This window comes from Urocampus carinirostris, chromosome 2 (genome assembly GCF_059441175.1).
Source record: "Urocampus carinirostris isolate Australia breed hairy pipefish chromosome 2, RoL_Ucar_1.0, whole genome shotgun sequence".
In the NCBI taxonomy this organism is placed as follows: Eukaryota; Metazoa; Chordata; class Actinopteri; order Syngnathiformes; family Syngnathidae; genus Urocampus; species Urocampus carinirostris.
In genome coordinates this window covers 13,320,749-13,335,088 of record NC_142350.1, presented here as the reverse complement: position 1 = coordinate 13,335,088, position 14,340 = coordinate 13,320,749, and the positions used below count along the sequence as shown (strand labels likewise).

At 39.7% G+C, this 14,340-nt stretch overlaps 1 protein-coding gene across 1 annotated transcript in view; it reads left to right on the top strand.

Annotated features, from left to right (window-relative positions):
- Nucleotides 1-13,614, top strand: part of kcng2 (potassium voltage-gated channel, subfamily G, member 2) — a 29,117-nt gene extending 15,503 nt beyond the window's left edge. Inside the window, exon 3 of the mRNA XM_088328985.1 lies at nucleotides 6,798-13,614. Within this exon, the coding sequence (XP_088185111.1) occupies nucleotides 6,798-7,610 (813 nt within the window). The 3' untranslated portion in view covers nucleotides 7,611-13,614. The remainder of the gene's footprint in view (nucleotides 1-6,797) is intronic.
- Nucleotides 13,615-14,340: the final 726 nt, after the last annotated feature.

The following is a 14,340-nucleotide window of genomic DNA, read 5'->3' as shown; positions in this document are numbered from 1 at the left end:
GAAAAGTAAAGAGGGTGGGACAAAGAAAGAGAGAGAAAGGGAGAAAGAGACAGCGAGAAAAGATAGAGAGAAAGAAGGAGAGAGAGACACTGAGATACAAAATAGATAAAAAAGAGAAATAGTGAGAGAGGGGGAAAATGAGAGAGAAAGAATGAAATCCAAAGAGGAATAGAAAGAGAGAAAGAGAAAAGGAGAGAAAGAGAGAAAGAGAATGTAAGAGAGAGAGTGATAGAGAGAAATAGAGAGAAAATGAAAAAGGGAAGAGAAAGTAAAAGGTAAGTAGACACAAAGAAAGAGACTAAGAGGAACAAAGAAAGAGAAAAAGAGAGACAGAGAGAGAGAATAAGAGAGACAGAGAGTGAGAGAAAAAGGCAGGAAGAGAGAGAGAGAAATACAAGTACAGCATTTGCGAGGGACACCTGGCTTTGGCAACATCAAGTGGATATATTTCAACCTGCAGCTCGTTTTTCTCTTGCACTCTTCTAAGCGTTGTCTCGCTGGCCGGATTCAATCCCTTAGCGGGCCTGATCCGGCCAGCGGGCCGCCTGTTTGACACCCCTCCTGCATAGGATTGAGGTCCGTTCTTGAACTTTGTGTTAGGTCTATTACCTTACATCTTTGAACAAAACACACAAAGAGAGACAAGCGACAGCAGTATTTTCTCATGAGGAGATGCTTCACAGTCAACGCCTGATTCACTACTGACCACAACTGCTCCCCTTGTTTTTTTACAAACAATTGAGTCATGCATTTACAATTATCCCATCACCTTGCTATTCCAACACTATATATTGTTAGTTTTAAACCATTCCAATGTAGATTTTGCTTTATGTTTAGGGTTGTTGTCCTGTCGGTAGGTAAACACGTACCGCATTCTCAGATTCCTAGCAGACCCCAACAGAATGGTCCTGTACTCGGCTCCCTCCATCTTTCCATCAAGTACCCATCTCCCAGCCCCTGCTGAAAAAAAATAACCCCAGAGTGGTGGGTCATATTGACCGTAAGACAACGGGAGGGTTGATTGCACTAACAGTAAACATCTCTATAAAAATAACACCATGGCAGCCTTATTTACAATATATGCGCAGATTGTTAAATGAAGCTGCCTTGCAGAGCAGGCAGGCTGGTAATGCAACACAGGAAGTTGCGGTGTTTTGTGTGCCGTGGTCACGTGACCCGTCCTGATGGTCACAGTGTGGAGCCGAGGACTATGTGCACCACTTAGCCCGTCTGACTTCCCTAATGGTTATCTCATTCTGCCAAAACGTTTTCTACTTCAACTTTTGTGAGGGGGTGTGTGTGTGTAGGGGTGGTGTTCTCCATGGATGCGTTTTGATACCTCACGTGTTGTCATTCTTCAGGATTGCAAATGTGCGGATTTTGCTCTCTCGGCCGTCATTTTCGCTGACTGAGTTAGATTCCTCCTCAAAACGAATTCAATCGATCGCAAGCAAAAGAGAATTGCACTTTATGCTCTTGCTCCTTTGTCTTTTTTTTTAATACTGTTTGTATTGAATTTTGTTTTTTTCCCCCTCAGTGTTGTACTCGTGAAATATGTACTTATATTTAGTCATGATTATATCATTTCTTAAGGTATAACTTTGTTTATTTAGTCGTTATTATAAAACTTAGGTCTATCACCATACTGATCTCAATTAAACTAAATCCTATTGATTTCCTCAGTCAAATGTTGAGTGGTTTGAGCAGTAGAATAGTGCTTTATTCAACTTTGGGACCCCTTAAATGATTAATATTTAACTTTACAATAGATTTACCTTTAGTTTTTTACTTTCCCTTTTGTATAGATATGACGGTAAACCACCACAGTTGTGTAGACCTTTTATGCCCAGAATATTCTGTAAAAAATTATTTTGACTGAGTGCTCATCTTATAACCAGATATAAAAACGTACATCCGAAGGAGAAAAAAAAATTATTGAACATTATGTATGGCAAAAAAAGTACTGAATATCTCTAATACAATTAAACCTTTTTAACTTTGCAATATTAGAACTTTGTATATTATAAGCATTTAAAAAGGAGCATACGCTAGCTACTAGTTAGCTCAGATGTTAGGCCAAACATCTCTTCGCTCACCTCATTTTTGAGCGATAAGGACAGTGTGAATTATTTAGCGCCTCCTAGTGGTAAAAAAGGTAATTTATTCAAACAAAACAATACTGATTTAAATAAGCAAAAAACAAACAAAAACATGAACCATCATATAAATGTGAATTTGTTAAAACTGTTGCATTTATTTTACATGAATCTCACCTACAGCTAACTGACATGAATGTCCGCCATCTTGCTGCTATGGGTGCCCCAAAAAATCTCTGTCTAAGACTGTGGAAAGAAAAATGTTTCCGGTTGGTCAGTTTGTGTGGCAGTAGTTTGTATTTTTCCTTGTTTGTTTAGCAGTACTTTTAGGTTGTACTACTTAATACAGCGACATCTAGTGGTCAAATAAAACACACTGTTCCTTTAAACTACATGACGACTTTCGACTGATATTTTTGCAGTAAATCACAAGAGATTTTCATTAAAAGTGCTACAATATACATTTATGTCATATTGCCTATTATAGCTTTGGGGAAAGTTTTAATGAAATAGGATGCGTAGCAAGAAATCCGCTAATCCACGTAGGTGTTGTGTTCAAGAGCATTATGTTAAATGTGAGGCTGGCAGCTGCTTTAATCCTATTAATGCCATTCATACCTTCAAATCGTAATCCCATTTTAGACATAATGCACCTGAGGCCTCATTTAAGGTAATTGACATTTGGCAAAAGCATCAAGGTTTTTCTTGCTTTTAAGATTTCTTCCAACCTCGGTCCAAAGATCACGGAAATTGTTAGTCTGCAAATAGTTTATTGTTTTTGGTTTTCTGTTGGTTTATAAATGATTGATCTAATGTTTTTGTGGTTAGTGCCTGAACAAACTTCATTTATTCAAGTTATGGGGATTTTTGTAGAAAATAAATGTATCTTTTGTGCCTGAAATATGAAATATTACATATCCATTCATACATCTTTATATTGTTAGTTTTAAACAATTCCATTGTATATTTTGCTATATGTTTAGGATTGTTGTCCTGTTAGAAGGTGAAACTGCGCCCCATGCTTAGGTCTCTTGTAGAGTCCAACGGATTTTCTGCCAGAATCGTCCTGTATTTCATTCCATCCATCCATCCTTCCATCAACTCTAACGATCTTCCCAGTCCTTGCTGATGAAAAGCAATCCCAAAGCATGATGCTGCCACCACCATGTTTGACAGTGGGCGTGGTGTTTTCAGGGTGGTGTGCAGTGTTACTTACACCAAACTTAATGCATTGCATTCAGCCCAAAAAGGTCAGTATTGTCTCATCTGACCAAAGCACCTTATTCCACGTGTCATTTGTCTTTCCCATGTGGCTTCCTGCAAACGCCAGACGGCTTTTTTATGATATTCTTTCAGAAAGGACTTTTTTTCTTGCCACTCTTCTACAAAGGGCAGATGTATGCAACGTACGACAGTTGTTTTAAGCACAGATTGTCCTACCTTAGCTTTGTATGCCTGCAGGTCATCCAATGTGATCATGGGCCTCTTGGTTACTTCTCTGATTAGTTTTAGAGGGACGGCCAGGATTTGGTGGGTTTCCAGCTGTTTTATGTTCCCTCCGTTTCGATATTATTGCTCACACAGTGCCCTGGGGGACGTGTCAATGTTGCGAAATGTTCTATCCCATTCTTGCTTCGAACTTTTAAACCACCCAATCCCAGACCCCCCTAGTGTGTTCCTTGGTCTTCATAATCCAGTCATAGTGCTTCATAATACCGTCTGCTAAATCAACGGAAGAAAATACCGGAGAGCCGAGGTGAGGAGTCAATATTTACAGTCGCTTATCTTAAGCTCCGATGACATAAAGTTGAAATGTTGACAAGATTGTTTTTGGATTTAATTGAAATAAAAATCGTTTGAATGATTTGCATTCTCGTAAGCACGCGGCGGAGACGATATGCACACGCGCATTCCCAATTGCAAATTTGGCACACTCACGTCAACAAAAATGGTTTATTTTCTCTCCTTTTAATTATGTTTCTGTCACGGATGGAGCACATCCAAATGGAGTGATCTCTATTTTGCATTTCGAAGAGCCCGAGCTTCCGGCACGGTGCCCGGATAGTTGTTTATTTTGTGCTCTCATGGAAATAGGAGGGAATCCAATATTATCGTTAAAACAAGAGAGAAGTCTTTGCTAGCGAAATGTCATCACTGAAGCCGCAAATGACAGCAAACATTAAACTGTCGACTCGCATCTCACAAAATGACTTCTTAACATCTTATTAACAGGTATAACTTGCATCCCTGGGGCAATTGCAGCCCTTAGGATGACAGTTTGAGGCCCCTTAAAAGGTTAGTAAAAGGGACAGTGTGTATGTGTATGATTTGACCGTTAGGTGTCGCTGTACTCTTCTGTACAACTGGAAACGGGTGCTAAAAATCACAAGTAAGAAAACAAACTACAGAGGAAAGGGGGAGAGAGAAAGAAAAGAGAAATAGAGAAATAGAGAAAGAAAGACAGAAAGAAAGACAAAAATAAAAGACAAAAAGATAGAAAGAGAGAGAGGGGGAGCAAGAGAAAGAGAGAGAAGAAAATGAAGAGAGAAAGAAAGAAGAGTAAAGAGTAAGAAATTAAAGAAAATATTAATAGAAAAAGGGAAAGAGAGAAAAGGAGAGGGAGAAAAAAGTACTCTCTCGCTCTCTTTCTCCTTTCTTTCTCACTCTTTCTCCTTTTTTTCTCTCACCTTTCTCTCTCTCTCTCCCTCACTCTATCTTGCTCTTCCCTCTGTCTTTCTCTTTTTTCTTTTCTCCTTTTCTCTGTTCTCTCTCTCTCACACTCTCTCTTTTTCTTTATGTCTTTATGATTATATCGTCCTCTTTTTCCTTCTCCCAGTTACTCTCAGTCTTTCTCTTTTTCCTTCTTCTCACTTTTTCTTTATTTATCTCTTTATCTTACTCTCTCTCTCTTTCTCCCTCACTTTTTTCTCTCTCCCTTTCTTTTTCTCTCTCTTTTTCTTTCTCTCTTACTTTTCTCTCTCTTTCTCTTTATCTCCCCTTCTCTTTCTTAACCGGCAGCTCTTTCTTCCTTTTCGCCCTTTTTCTTTCTTTCTCTTTCTCCATTCTCTTTCTCTACCCTCCCTTTCTCTATTTTAATCTCTGACTTTCTCGTTCTTTATCCCTCTAAGTACTACAAGGTCCATCCATCCATCTATCCATCCATTATCTGCACCGCTTATCCTCAGTAGGGTCGCGGGGGTACTGCAAGATATCAGTAGTAATTTTCGAAATGTATATCAAACTAGGTGCCCTTTGCGCCGATACGTAGCGAAAAGTAGCTCTCAGCTTGAAAAGGGTTGTGGAGCCCCGCTTTAAAGGTAAGTATGCAACGATGAAAGTTCTCCTTTACGGCGAGCTTCGGGGCGGACAGAGTCGATAACACAACAAAGTCTTGAAATTATTCGCTGAAATATTCATGAGGACGAATGACAGCAACAGATCAATTCTGAGCCTTGTTTCTCATTTTTTCACCCCCAACGGACCTTTGAATGCGTTTTGGTTGCTTTTCCCACTTAATGAACTCCTTTGTTCCTAAGGAACATCAAAGTCGCAATAAAAAAAGACTTTCAAAGTGCTTTGACACTTTGCAAAGACACAATAGATTACACGAAGAAATAATAGGAAGGTCCGCTAACTTAATGCTAGCACATGACACTCGAGACGGGGTTTACAAATAGCTTCGTGGTTTTAACTATTGGAGCAATTAATACGTGTTGATTCGTGCTGTAGTTTCTGCCCTTAAACCTTTTTCAAAGCCAAATTCAAGCACTTTTTTAAGGACTCAGTTGTTTGCATGGCCCAAAATAAGTGGCAATAATTGATTCGTGAGTAATCCACATTTTATAGTGCTCTGTTTGGGTGTAGCATGTATTTATTCTTTTAAACACAACGTTTAGGGGACGCTTCATAGGAGAATGCCGTACAATGCCAGCAGCAGGTAATATCATGGGAAGAAGAAATGCAATGGCAAAGCAAAGTGTGTAGTTTGCAGAGCCACAAATAAATATGCAATTTACATTTGCGATGATTAATCTTGCATGTGCGTTTATCAAGACATGATTTTAAATCTTGAGTAAATCGAGAATACATTTGTGAATTAATGACAAATCTCTCCCACCTTGGGGTGTTGGATTAAAATGAGAGTAATATGTAGCTCACGTTTTTAGTTGCAAGAAGTTCGTCCACTAAAATTTACAACTGGAAAACACTACCTTAACGTTTTGCATGGCCCATAATGAATGTCCATAATTGATTCATAATCCTTGCACGAACACACATTTCATGTTGGCCAGTTTAGGTGTAGAATTCACCTGTCCTCTTTGCCACAACAATACAAACTAATACAAGCTGCCGTTAATCAAGAAGAAAAATAAATGCAATGGCAAAGCGAAGCCACCAGAGAGCAGAGTCGGGGTCATTTTTAAGTCGAATTGTGAAGAAACATTTAAAAGCACTTCACCCAAAATCAAAGCACTTTTCCATCCTTAAAAACACAACTTTAAAATGTAAGCATTTTCAAGGATTTTAAGCACCTGTACAAACCCTGCTTACAACTGTTTTTGCGCAAATATTTAATTGTTTCCTTTGTGTTAATTCGCGGCGAATAATCTTGCGTGCTATGGCCGAAAAGAAAGCAACTAAAAGACTTGAGTGCGGTTATTTCTGCGCTTACCTTTGTCACTATGTGGCTCTCCCCCTCAGGGCGAGTGCTCCCAGAGATGCTTCAACATCTTCGTGCTGGAGACGGTGTGCGTGGCCTGGTTCTCGCTGGAGTTTGTGCTCCGCTTCATCCAGACGCAGAGCAAATGGACCTTCCTTCGTACGCCGCTCAACGTCATCGACGTGGTAGCCCTGCTGCCTTACTACATCACCCTCATCGTCGACTCCCTGTCGGCAGGCGGCAAGCCGGCCGGCTCCGGGAACAACTACCTGGAGAAGGTAGGCCTGGTCTTGCGCGTTTTGAGAGCCCTACGGATCTTCTACGTCATGCGGCTGGCTCGCCACTCGCTCGGCCTGCAGACCTTAGGCCTGACGGTCAAGCGCTGCACTCGCGAGTTTGGCCTGCTCCTGCTTTTCCTGTGCGTGGCCATGGCGCTCTTCTCGCCGCTGGTCTTCCTGGCAGAGAGCGAGTTCGGAGCCAAGCAGGAGTTCACCAGCATTCCCGGAAGCTACTGGTGGGCCGTTATCTCCATGACGACGGTGGGATACGGGGACATGGTGCCGAGGAGCATCCCTGGCCAGGTGGTGGCGCTCAGCAGCATCCTGAGTGGGATCCTGCTTATGGCGTTCCCCGTCACCTCCATCTTTCACACCTTTTCCAGGTCGTACATAGAACTTAAGGAGGAGCAAAACCGGGCCCTCAGGCAGAAGCCCGACTCGCAAGACAGTACAAAGTCGCAGAACAGCGAAGATTCGCAGGAGACGGATAGTTACCAGGCGGCCGCCGAGGCCGTGATTTCGGCCGTGCAGAGGAGGAAGTCCATGGCTTTGCACAGGGAGTTGATCCAGACTTAACTGGGCCCTTTCCAGGGGAAAGCCTGGAAGAGCAAATCACCCTATTCAAGAAATGAAACTTAAGATCCAGTTCCTGTTTGGACCATGTGAAACTTTGGATAATACAATCAAAACATACACTAGACCAAGGGTGTCGATCAGGCGGCCCGCGGGCCAAATCAGGCCCGCTGAGGGATTAAATCCTACCCGCGAGACAACGCTCAGAGAAGTGCATGAGAAAAACGAGCTGCAGGTTGAAATGTATCCACTTCATGTTGCCAAAGCCAGGTGCCTCTCACAAATGCTGTACTTGTATTTCTCTCTCTCTCTTTCTCTCTCTCTCTCTTTCTCTCTCTCCCTCTGTCTGTATCTCTCTCGTTCTCTTCTTCCCTTTTTCTCTCTCACTCTCTGTCTCTCTATCTTTCATTCTCATTGTCTCTTTTTCTCTTTCTTTCTGTCTTTTTACCTTTTCTTGCTCTCTTCCTTTTTTCCCTTCCTCTCTCTTTTTTCTCTCTCTCTCTCTCACTTGATTTACCCTTCTCTCTTCCTCCCCTTCTCTCTTTCTATTTGTCTTTCGGATTTGGTTCTTTGTCTTTATTTCCCCCTCTCTCACCATTCTATCTCTTTTGTTTCTCACATACTCTCTCTCTCCCTCTCTTTTTCTCCCTTTCTTTGTCTCACCCTCTCTACTTTTCTCTCACTCTCTTTCTCTTATTTCTTTTTTTCATTCTCTCTAACCTACTAGTCCAGCCCCCGAGAGAATATTTCTTCTTTCGTGTGGCCCCCGAGTTAAAATGAGTTTGACACCCCTGCACTAGACAATTACCATTACAGGAGGCTAGAGGCAACATCTCGAGCCCGGGCCTGACCTGGGAGCTTAAAATGTCAATCATAACGTTTAGGTTCGGGCCCGTCTTTTCTCTCTCTGCTTTTTAGATTTTTTTTGAATTTTCCACCCATCATTGTTCTCTGTTTCTCTTTCTTTGTGGAGGATCCGAGTAATGGATTCTGTCCACAATGGAATGAAACAAAGAACAATTAGATAATTTACACCAAAAAAAAGTCAGCGAGAGAGAAGTCCTCCTCCTCCCGAGTCCTCACAACTATAATTGGGGGGGTAACTGCCATGCAAAAATTGACACCATATATTATATACCGTAATTGTTTGCGTATAACATGTAGCCCTTATTTTCTATGAAAAATCAGTACAATATTTTGTTTCCCTTTTTCTCAGCTCAAACTTTGCAGTTTGATGGTACAGGAATCAAACCTACGTCTTAGCAGTGCAAAGTTGTGTCTTGACCACTAAAAGACCAGACGTACAGTCTAAATGACATACGAAAAAGCAGTAGATTTGGTCTCATCATCAATCTTCTTTTAGTCAAATGTTAATTTTGTTTTGCATTTTACATGTTACAATGACAATAATTTCTATACTATCCCTTTATTCTTTTCTAAGCATTTTAAGTGGCACATTTATTGTCATTGTAACATGTGATATGGACAACAAAATTAACATTCATCTCCGGTACCGTGACTAAAACTTGTGTGGTGATGAGATAAAACCTACCGCCTTTTCATATGTCACCTATATCACCGGTATTGTGAATTTCCCTGCGGGGATGAATAAAGTATCTATCTATCTATCTAGTCCAGTGGTTAGGATTCGGCACCCTCATCGCCGGGACCCGGGCTTGATTCCTGTTATATCAAATGTTTTGCGATTTGGGTCAGCAATATTTGTCAATTGATTATTCGTCGCACAAATACAGCAAAACCTCATGTTAAACGCGAATCCAAACTTTGATTTTACACATGAATAAACATGGTAGGTTTTATGATTTATGTGGGAAAAGTCCTATTAAAAGAGGCAGTGTGCATTATTTGTCCATTTGATGCCTCAGTGGCCAAAAAGCACCATTTTTCTTTTCATTTATTTTTGCACAGCCTTTCTTGATGTTTTCGGGTAGCTGTAGCAGCAAGATGACAGACAATATTGTCAGCTCCCAATGGGTCAGGCTCATGATATGTAAACTAAATAGTAATTTCTCGAGTATTTAAAAAGATACACATTTATATGATTGAGTTAGTGTACACTTCATATTTTTAGGCCAATATGTTTTTTTTTTATAAATTGAATTCTGTTTTAAAACTAGGATATATAGATATATAGTCCAACCTGTCCCATTAAAAACAAATTTTTAAAACCAGGTACTGATGTACAGAAGTATTTCTCTCAGTACTTATTAAACAGGTTTTTAATCATTTTGCTCTAAAATACATCAAAATATGAGTACGTAACAGCTATTTCGTTTTCAACTGTGAATAACTAAGCACACTAAAATCCATGCTATGTTTTTTGTTCTTAAAGAAAACATATAGCTTTCTATAAGTGTAATATTTTACTGAACTTTAAAAAAATAAAATCAATGACTTCATAAATTGTGAACGGTGAATTTGCATTTTAGGATATTAACAAAACTGTACGGATTACAAAGTTTTCAAGAACATATATTGTTTTTTTTTAATACACCGCAGGCCACTGAAAAATAGTCGACGGCAACGAAAGGAACCTAGATCACCGATCGGTAGCCTGAAATAGGACCAATTATTTTTGGAGGGTATGCTTTTCAAAATCTGTATCTAAAATACGTCAGCAAAAATAAAATTCTCTCCCAAGATTTTTAGATTTGAGTATGGAAAAAGTGGGCGGGGAAAAAGATGTACCAAAATCTGTTCAACCGTTAGCTCAAAAGTCCTAACAGCTTTACTTAAAGCTATTTTGAACCACCAGTCATAGAGGTGACATATGAAAAGGCGATAGGTTTCATCTCATCAGACATGTTTTAGTCAACTCAAGTTTATTTGTGATGCTCTTGATCACTGAGTCTCAAAGGGCTGCACAGACCTTTGCAAACTATAGACCACCATCCCCTGATCTAAAACCTACATGAGGGCAAGGAAAAACTCAAAAGGTCACAGTACCAGAGACGAATGTATTGCACCATTTGTGTAACAAAGTATTAAAGCAAGACAATATTACTGAATGCAAACCTTCAGTCCAATTTCGTTGTCACAGCATATCCCATGTAGTAACAACGACAATAAAGGCATATTCTATTCTATTCTAATATGGAACAATAGCCAAACACCCAAAAAGCTGACACCTAAAACCGAGCTTCATCTATGTTGCTGTATGTGTTTTTCTGACAACTGTGGCACAGTGCTGCCTCTTGTGTTCAGATTTTGTCCTATGGCAGAAAATGTGACCAAGCGAGGGGTCTCAGTGGAGATTTATCCGTGCGTACAATCAAAGTGTGTACTGTTTGACCACTAGATGTCACTGTATTGCAAGGTGCAACTTAAAACCAGTGCTAGAAAGCACAAGGAAGAAAAGAATGTGACCGATCTGCACCAATTTTAATCATACATTTTTTCCAGCCTCTTTCAGTTTTTTAAGTACCCGTAGCAGCAAGATAGCGTACAATGTCAGCTTCCTTTGGGAGAGGCTCACGCTACGTAAACTAAATGCTAAGTTCTCAGCCTATGACTATTTGCAAAAATGCATGTTTATATGGTAGCTCAGGTATTTTTGCTTCTTATCTTAAGAAATATTGTTTATTTTTAATCTGCATGAGTTAGGAATTTGTTCACGGGTCAATTTTGAACTGGGGTCTTAACTCAGTCCTTTATACAACATCCTAACAAACACTATATCCATAAACATATATTCCTATTTTAATTTGTTTTCATTGCCCCTGAGACACATCAGTTCTTCCCATACCTCACAGTTAATGTGTAAAACTGGAGTGCCCAATTTCATTGTCACAATATGTTAACCCATTTTGTAACAATGACAATAAAGGTATATTCTATTCTATTCTATTTTATAACCTTAAAACCGTACGCTGGAGACCCTAACACCAGATAAGGGTTAATAGATGGCATTTTACCATTAAGAGGCACTAAGTAACAGACACTGTCCCTTTAACCAAATGTAAACACATCTTACATGTGACTCACGTATAAGACTAAAAATAATTTTGTAGTACAGTCTATTGTATGAAATAGTTTACTTGTCTTGTTTTGGAAGAGTTGCTTACGCCAGTCGTGTTTTTTGGGAAGCATTGTCCAGTTTAATCCCGTGTATTGTTTTATTTAGTATGCAGGGAGTGGGCCATGCTTAGCACGCCGAGCAACGGAGGGAAAACGGGAATCGAACATGATCAACGGACAAAAAAAATATTACATTCACTATAGCAGTGTTTCTCAAGTGGTGGGTCAGGACACAAAAGTGGGTCGGGGACTTGTTTTCAGAGGGTCACCGAGCCTTTGCCCCGGTAAAATAATGCTAAGAAGAAAAAAAAACCATAGGGTCAGTTACACTCCTTAACAATAGATGGCGATCATGCCCTGCTCGATCTATTCTGCCAGTTCGGGCAATCGGTGCGTTTGACAGGGTCCACATTTCATTTCTTGGTGAATTTGTTGGTTTTATTAAATCTAACTTTTCCGCCCGTAATGATGGGTCCCAAGAAAGTATGTGACATGGGAAAGTCGTAAACGGTGACAAAACGATCAAATCGAAGAACGAAACAATTGCAAAATATTGTGTATAAATGGTGTACGGGTGTCTGCCATTGAAGCGTTGCTGGAAGGTACAGTCAATGGTTTGAAAATGTTGTATTTTAAGTCTTCTACCAGTAAACTAATCTTTATTAACTACATAATTCAATAACTGTCACTGTTTGGATACACGTTTTAATATTATGAATTCATTTTAATAAGCGACTATTTTAAAGCAGTTTTAGTGGGTTGTTAATAGGCGATGGAGGCTTATATGAGAGTAAATACCATGGGACGGGATTTCATGAGTACATATGGCTCGGAGACTAAATAGAAAATGTGCAATTACTTGAAGTATTGCTATATTTGAAGTCAATTGTCGCATGTACAAAACTGAGATAATGTAATAATTAGTCAGGGTTCATACTAGTTTATATAGGGCACAATTGGTACTACAGTTTACAGTCAAGGTGTCACACGTAAATCGCTAAATAATCCATGTTCATTGTTGAGACACTTTCTGATGAAAACCCACAGAACAAACTTTAACCCAAAATAAAAGTTTTACCCAGAATCTCTAACAAATCACCTAGAGCAATTTGATTGGGTGAGCAGTAGGAATGGGTGGAGCCAAACCACAGGGCGCGTGCACACTTTCTCCCTTGCCTAGCGCCATCTGCACTGAAGTTGAATACGTTAGTATACTCTTTTGCAGTATTTTGTGACATTTGTACAAAATAACTTGCTTGCAAATTGTTTTGAAACCAGTATTTAGCACAAAAATGAGCCTCAACACTCTTAAGTAACTGTGGGAGGTAGACGAGTATTAAGTGGTATATTAATAATGATATTAGACACAGGCTCTGGCATCATTATTTTTTCCGATTTGATCAAATCATCAAACTTCAATGAGCTGAAGAATTAGCTTTTGTCTGGAGAGAGGGTAGAGTGGTTTTGTTGAATTTTAATAAATTAAAATATGTTGTGTGGCTCTCTCGGAACAAAACAAAATCTAAATATTTTTGCTTTTATGGGTCAAAAAGGTTCCTGACCCTGGTATATACGGTACTTGTAGTCGTTTTGGTGGAAAAAAGGAGTATATTCCACTATCTCTCCTTTAAACTTCACAATCCTTTCACTGGGTAAATTTAGTGTGGAATGGAGGGTCCTCAGGTCAAACTTGTTGAGAACCACTGCATTAAAGCACTGTATGTTTGTATAAATCGCAGAGGTTGTGTGTACCTCGATTCACTTATTGTATGTGTACATATGTAAGAAAATAATAACTGTGATGAAACCATGTGTTATGAAACATTTTAGAGGCGATGAGTTTGGATTTCGTGTTTGATTTTTGGAAACGTAGCCGCTTCGTCCTCGATGTTGTGCGTACCAGTCGCTGACAACCCTTTACTGAGTCAAAAAAGCCTTCTAACCTAACCCTCACCCTAACCCTTCCCTCCCCTTCCCTACCCCTCTGTTCCGGTTTGAGTGCAAGGGTGTGACTTTGTGTGCCTTGCCAGGAGAAAGAGCCAGGTTTGAACCGAAAAAGCTACTGGATGAAGCCCGTCTATCTTTTTCCAAAACACACAGGCATGTTTAGGCTGAAACACAGAGCATGCGACTTTTGAACTTAAAACTATACTGTTTGAAACAATTAATGGAATGAAACGAAAAACCTGCAATGTATTTTGATTTCTAAAAATAAAGAGCTGAAATGTGTTGGTTAATCTATCACCAGTGTTGAGACTGAGAAGTTACAAAGGAACGCATTGCCGGAACGCCATGACTTCTCTGTAACGAGTCCTGTAACGCGTTATTAATAAAATGTAGTAATTCAACTGTCGTTACTACCTCGAGTGTTACTCATTAAATGCAGATGATGAATTTCAATGTCCTCCGACTGCTAAATGATTCTGCATTACTCTTATTGTCACAAACAACCCCCTGTTCTGCCAATGACAGGGCACTGAATTTCTCCTCATGCAGATATTCTCCCTGATGTATATACTTCAAGCCATATTTACAACTATAAAACAAAATACTCTGATAGACGGTCGGCTTATATGCACATATTTGGTTGTGTATGACCAGCAGCAAATGGCTGGCAGCAAGTGGGCAGCGGGCGTGGCCTATAAAGGAACAAATAACCAAAATGGTTCATACTTTTATCTTTTTATAGCTAAAC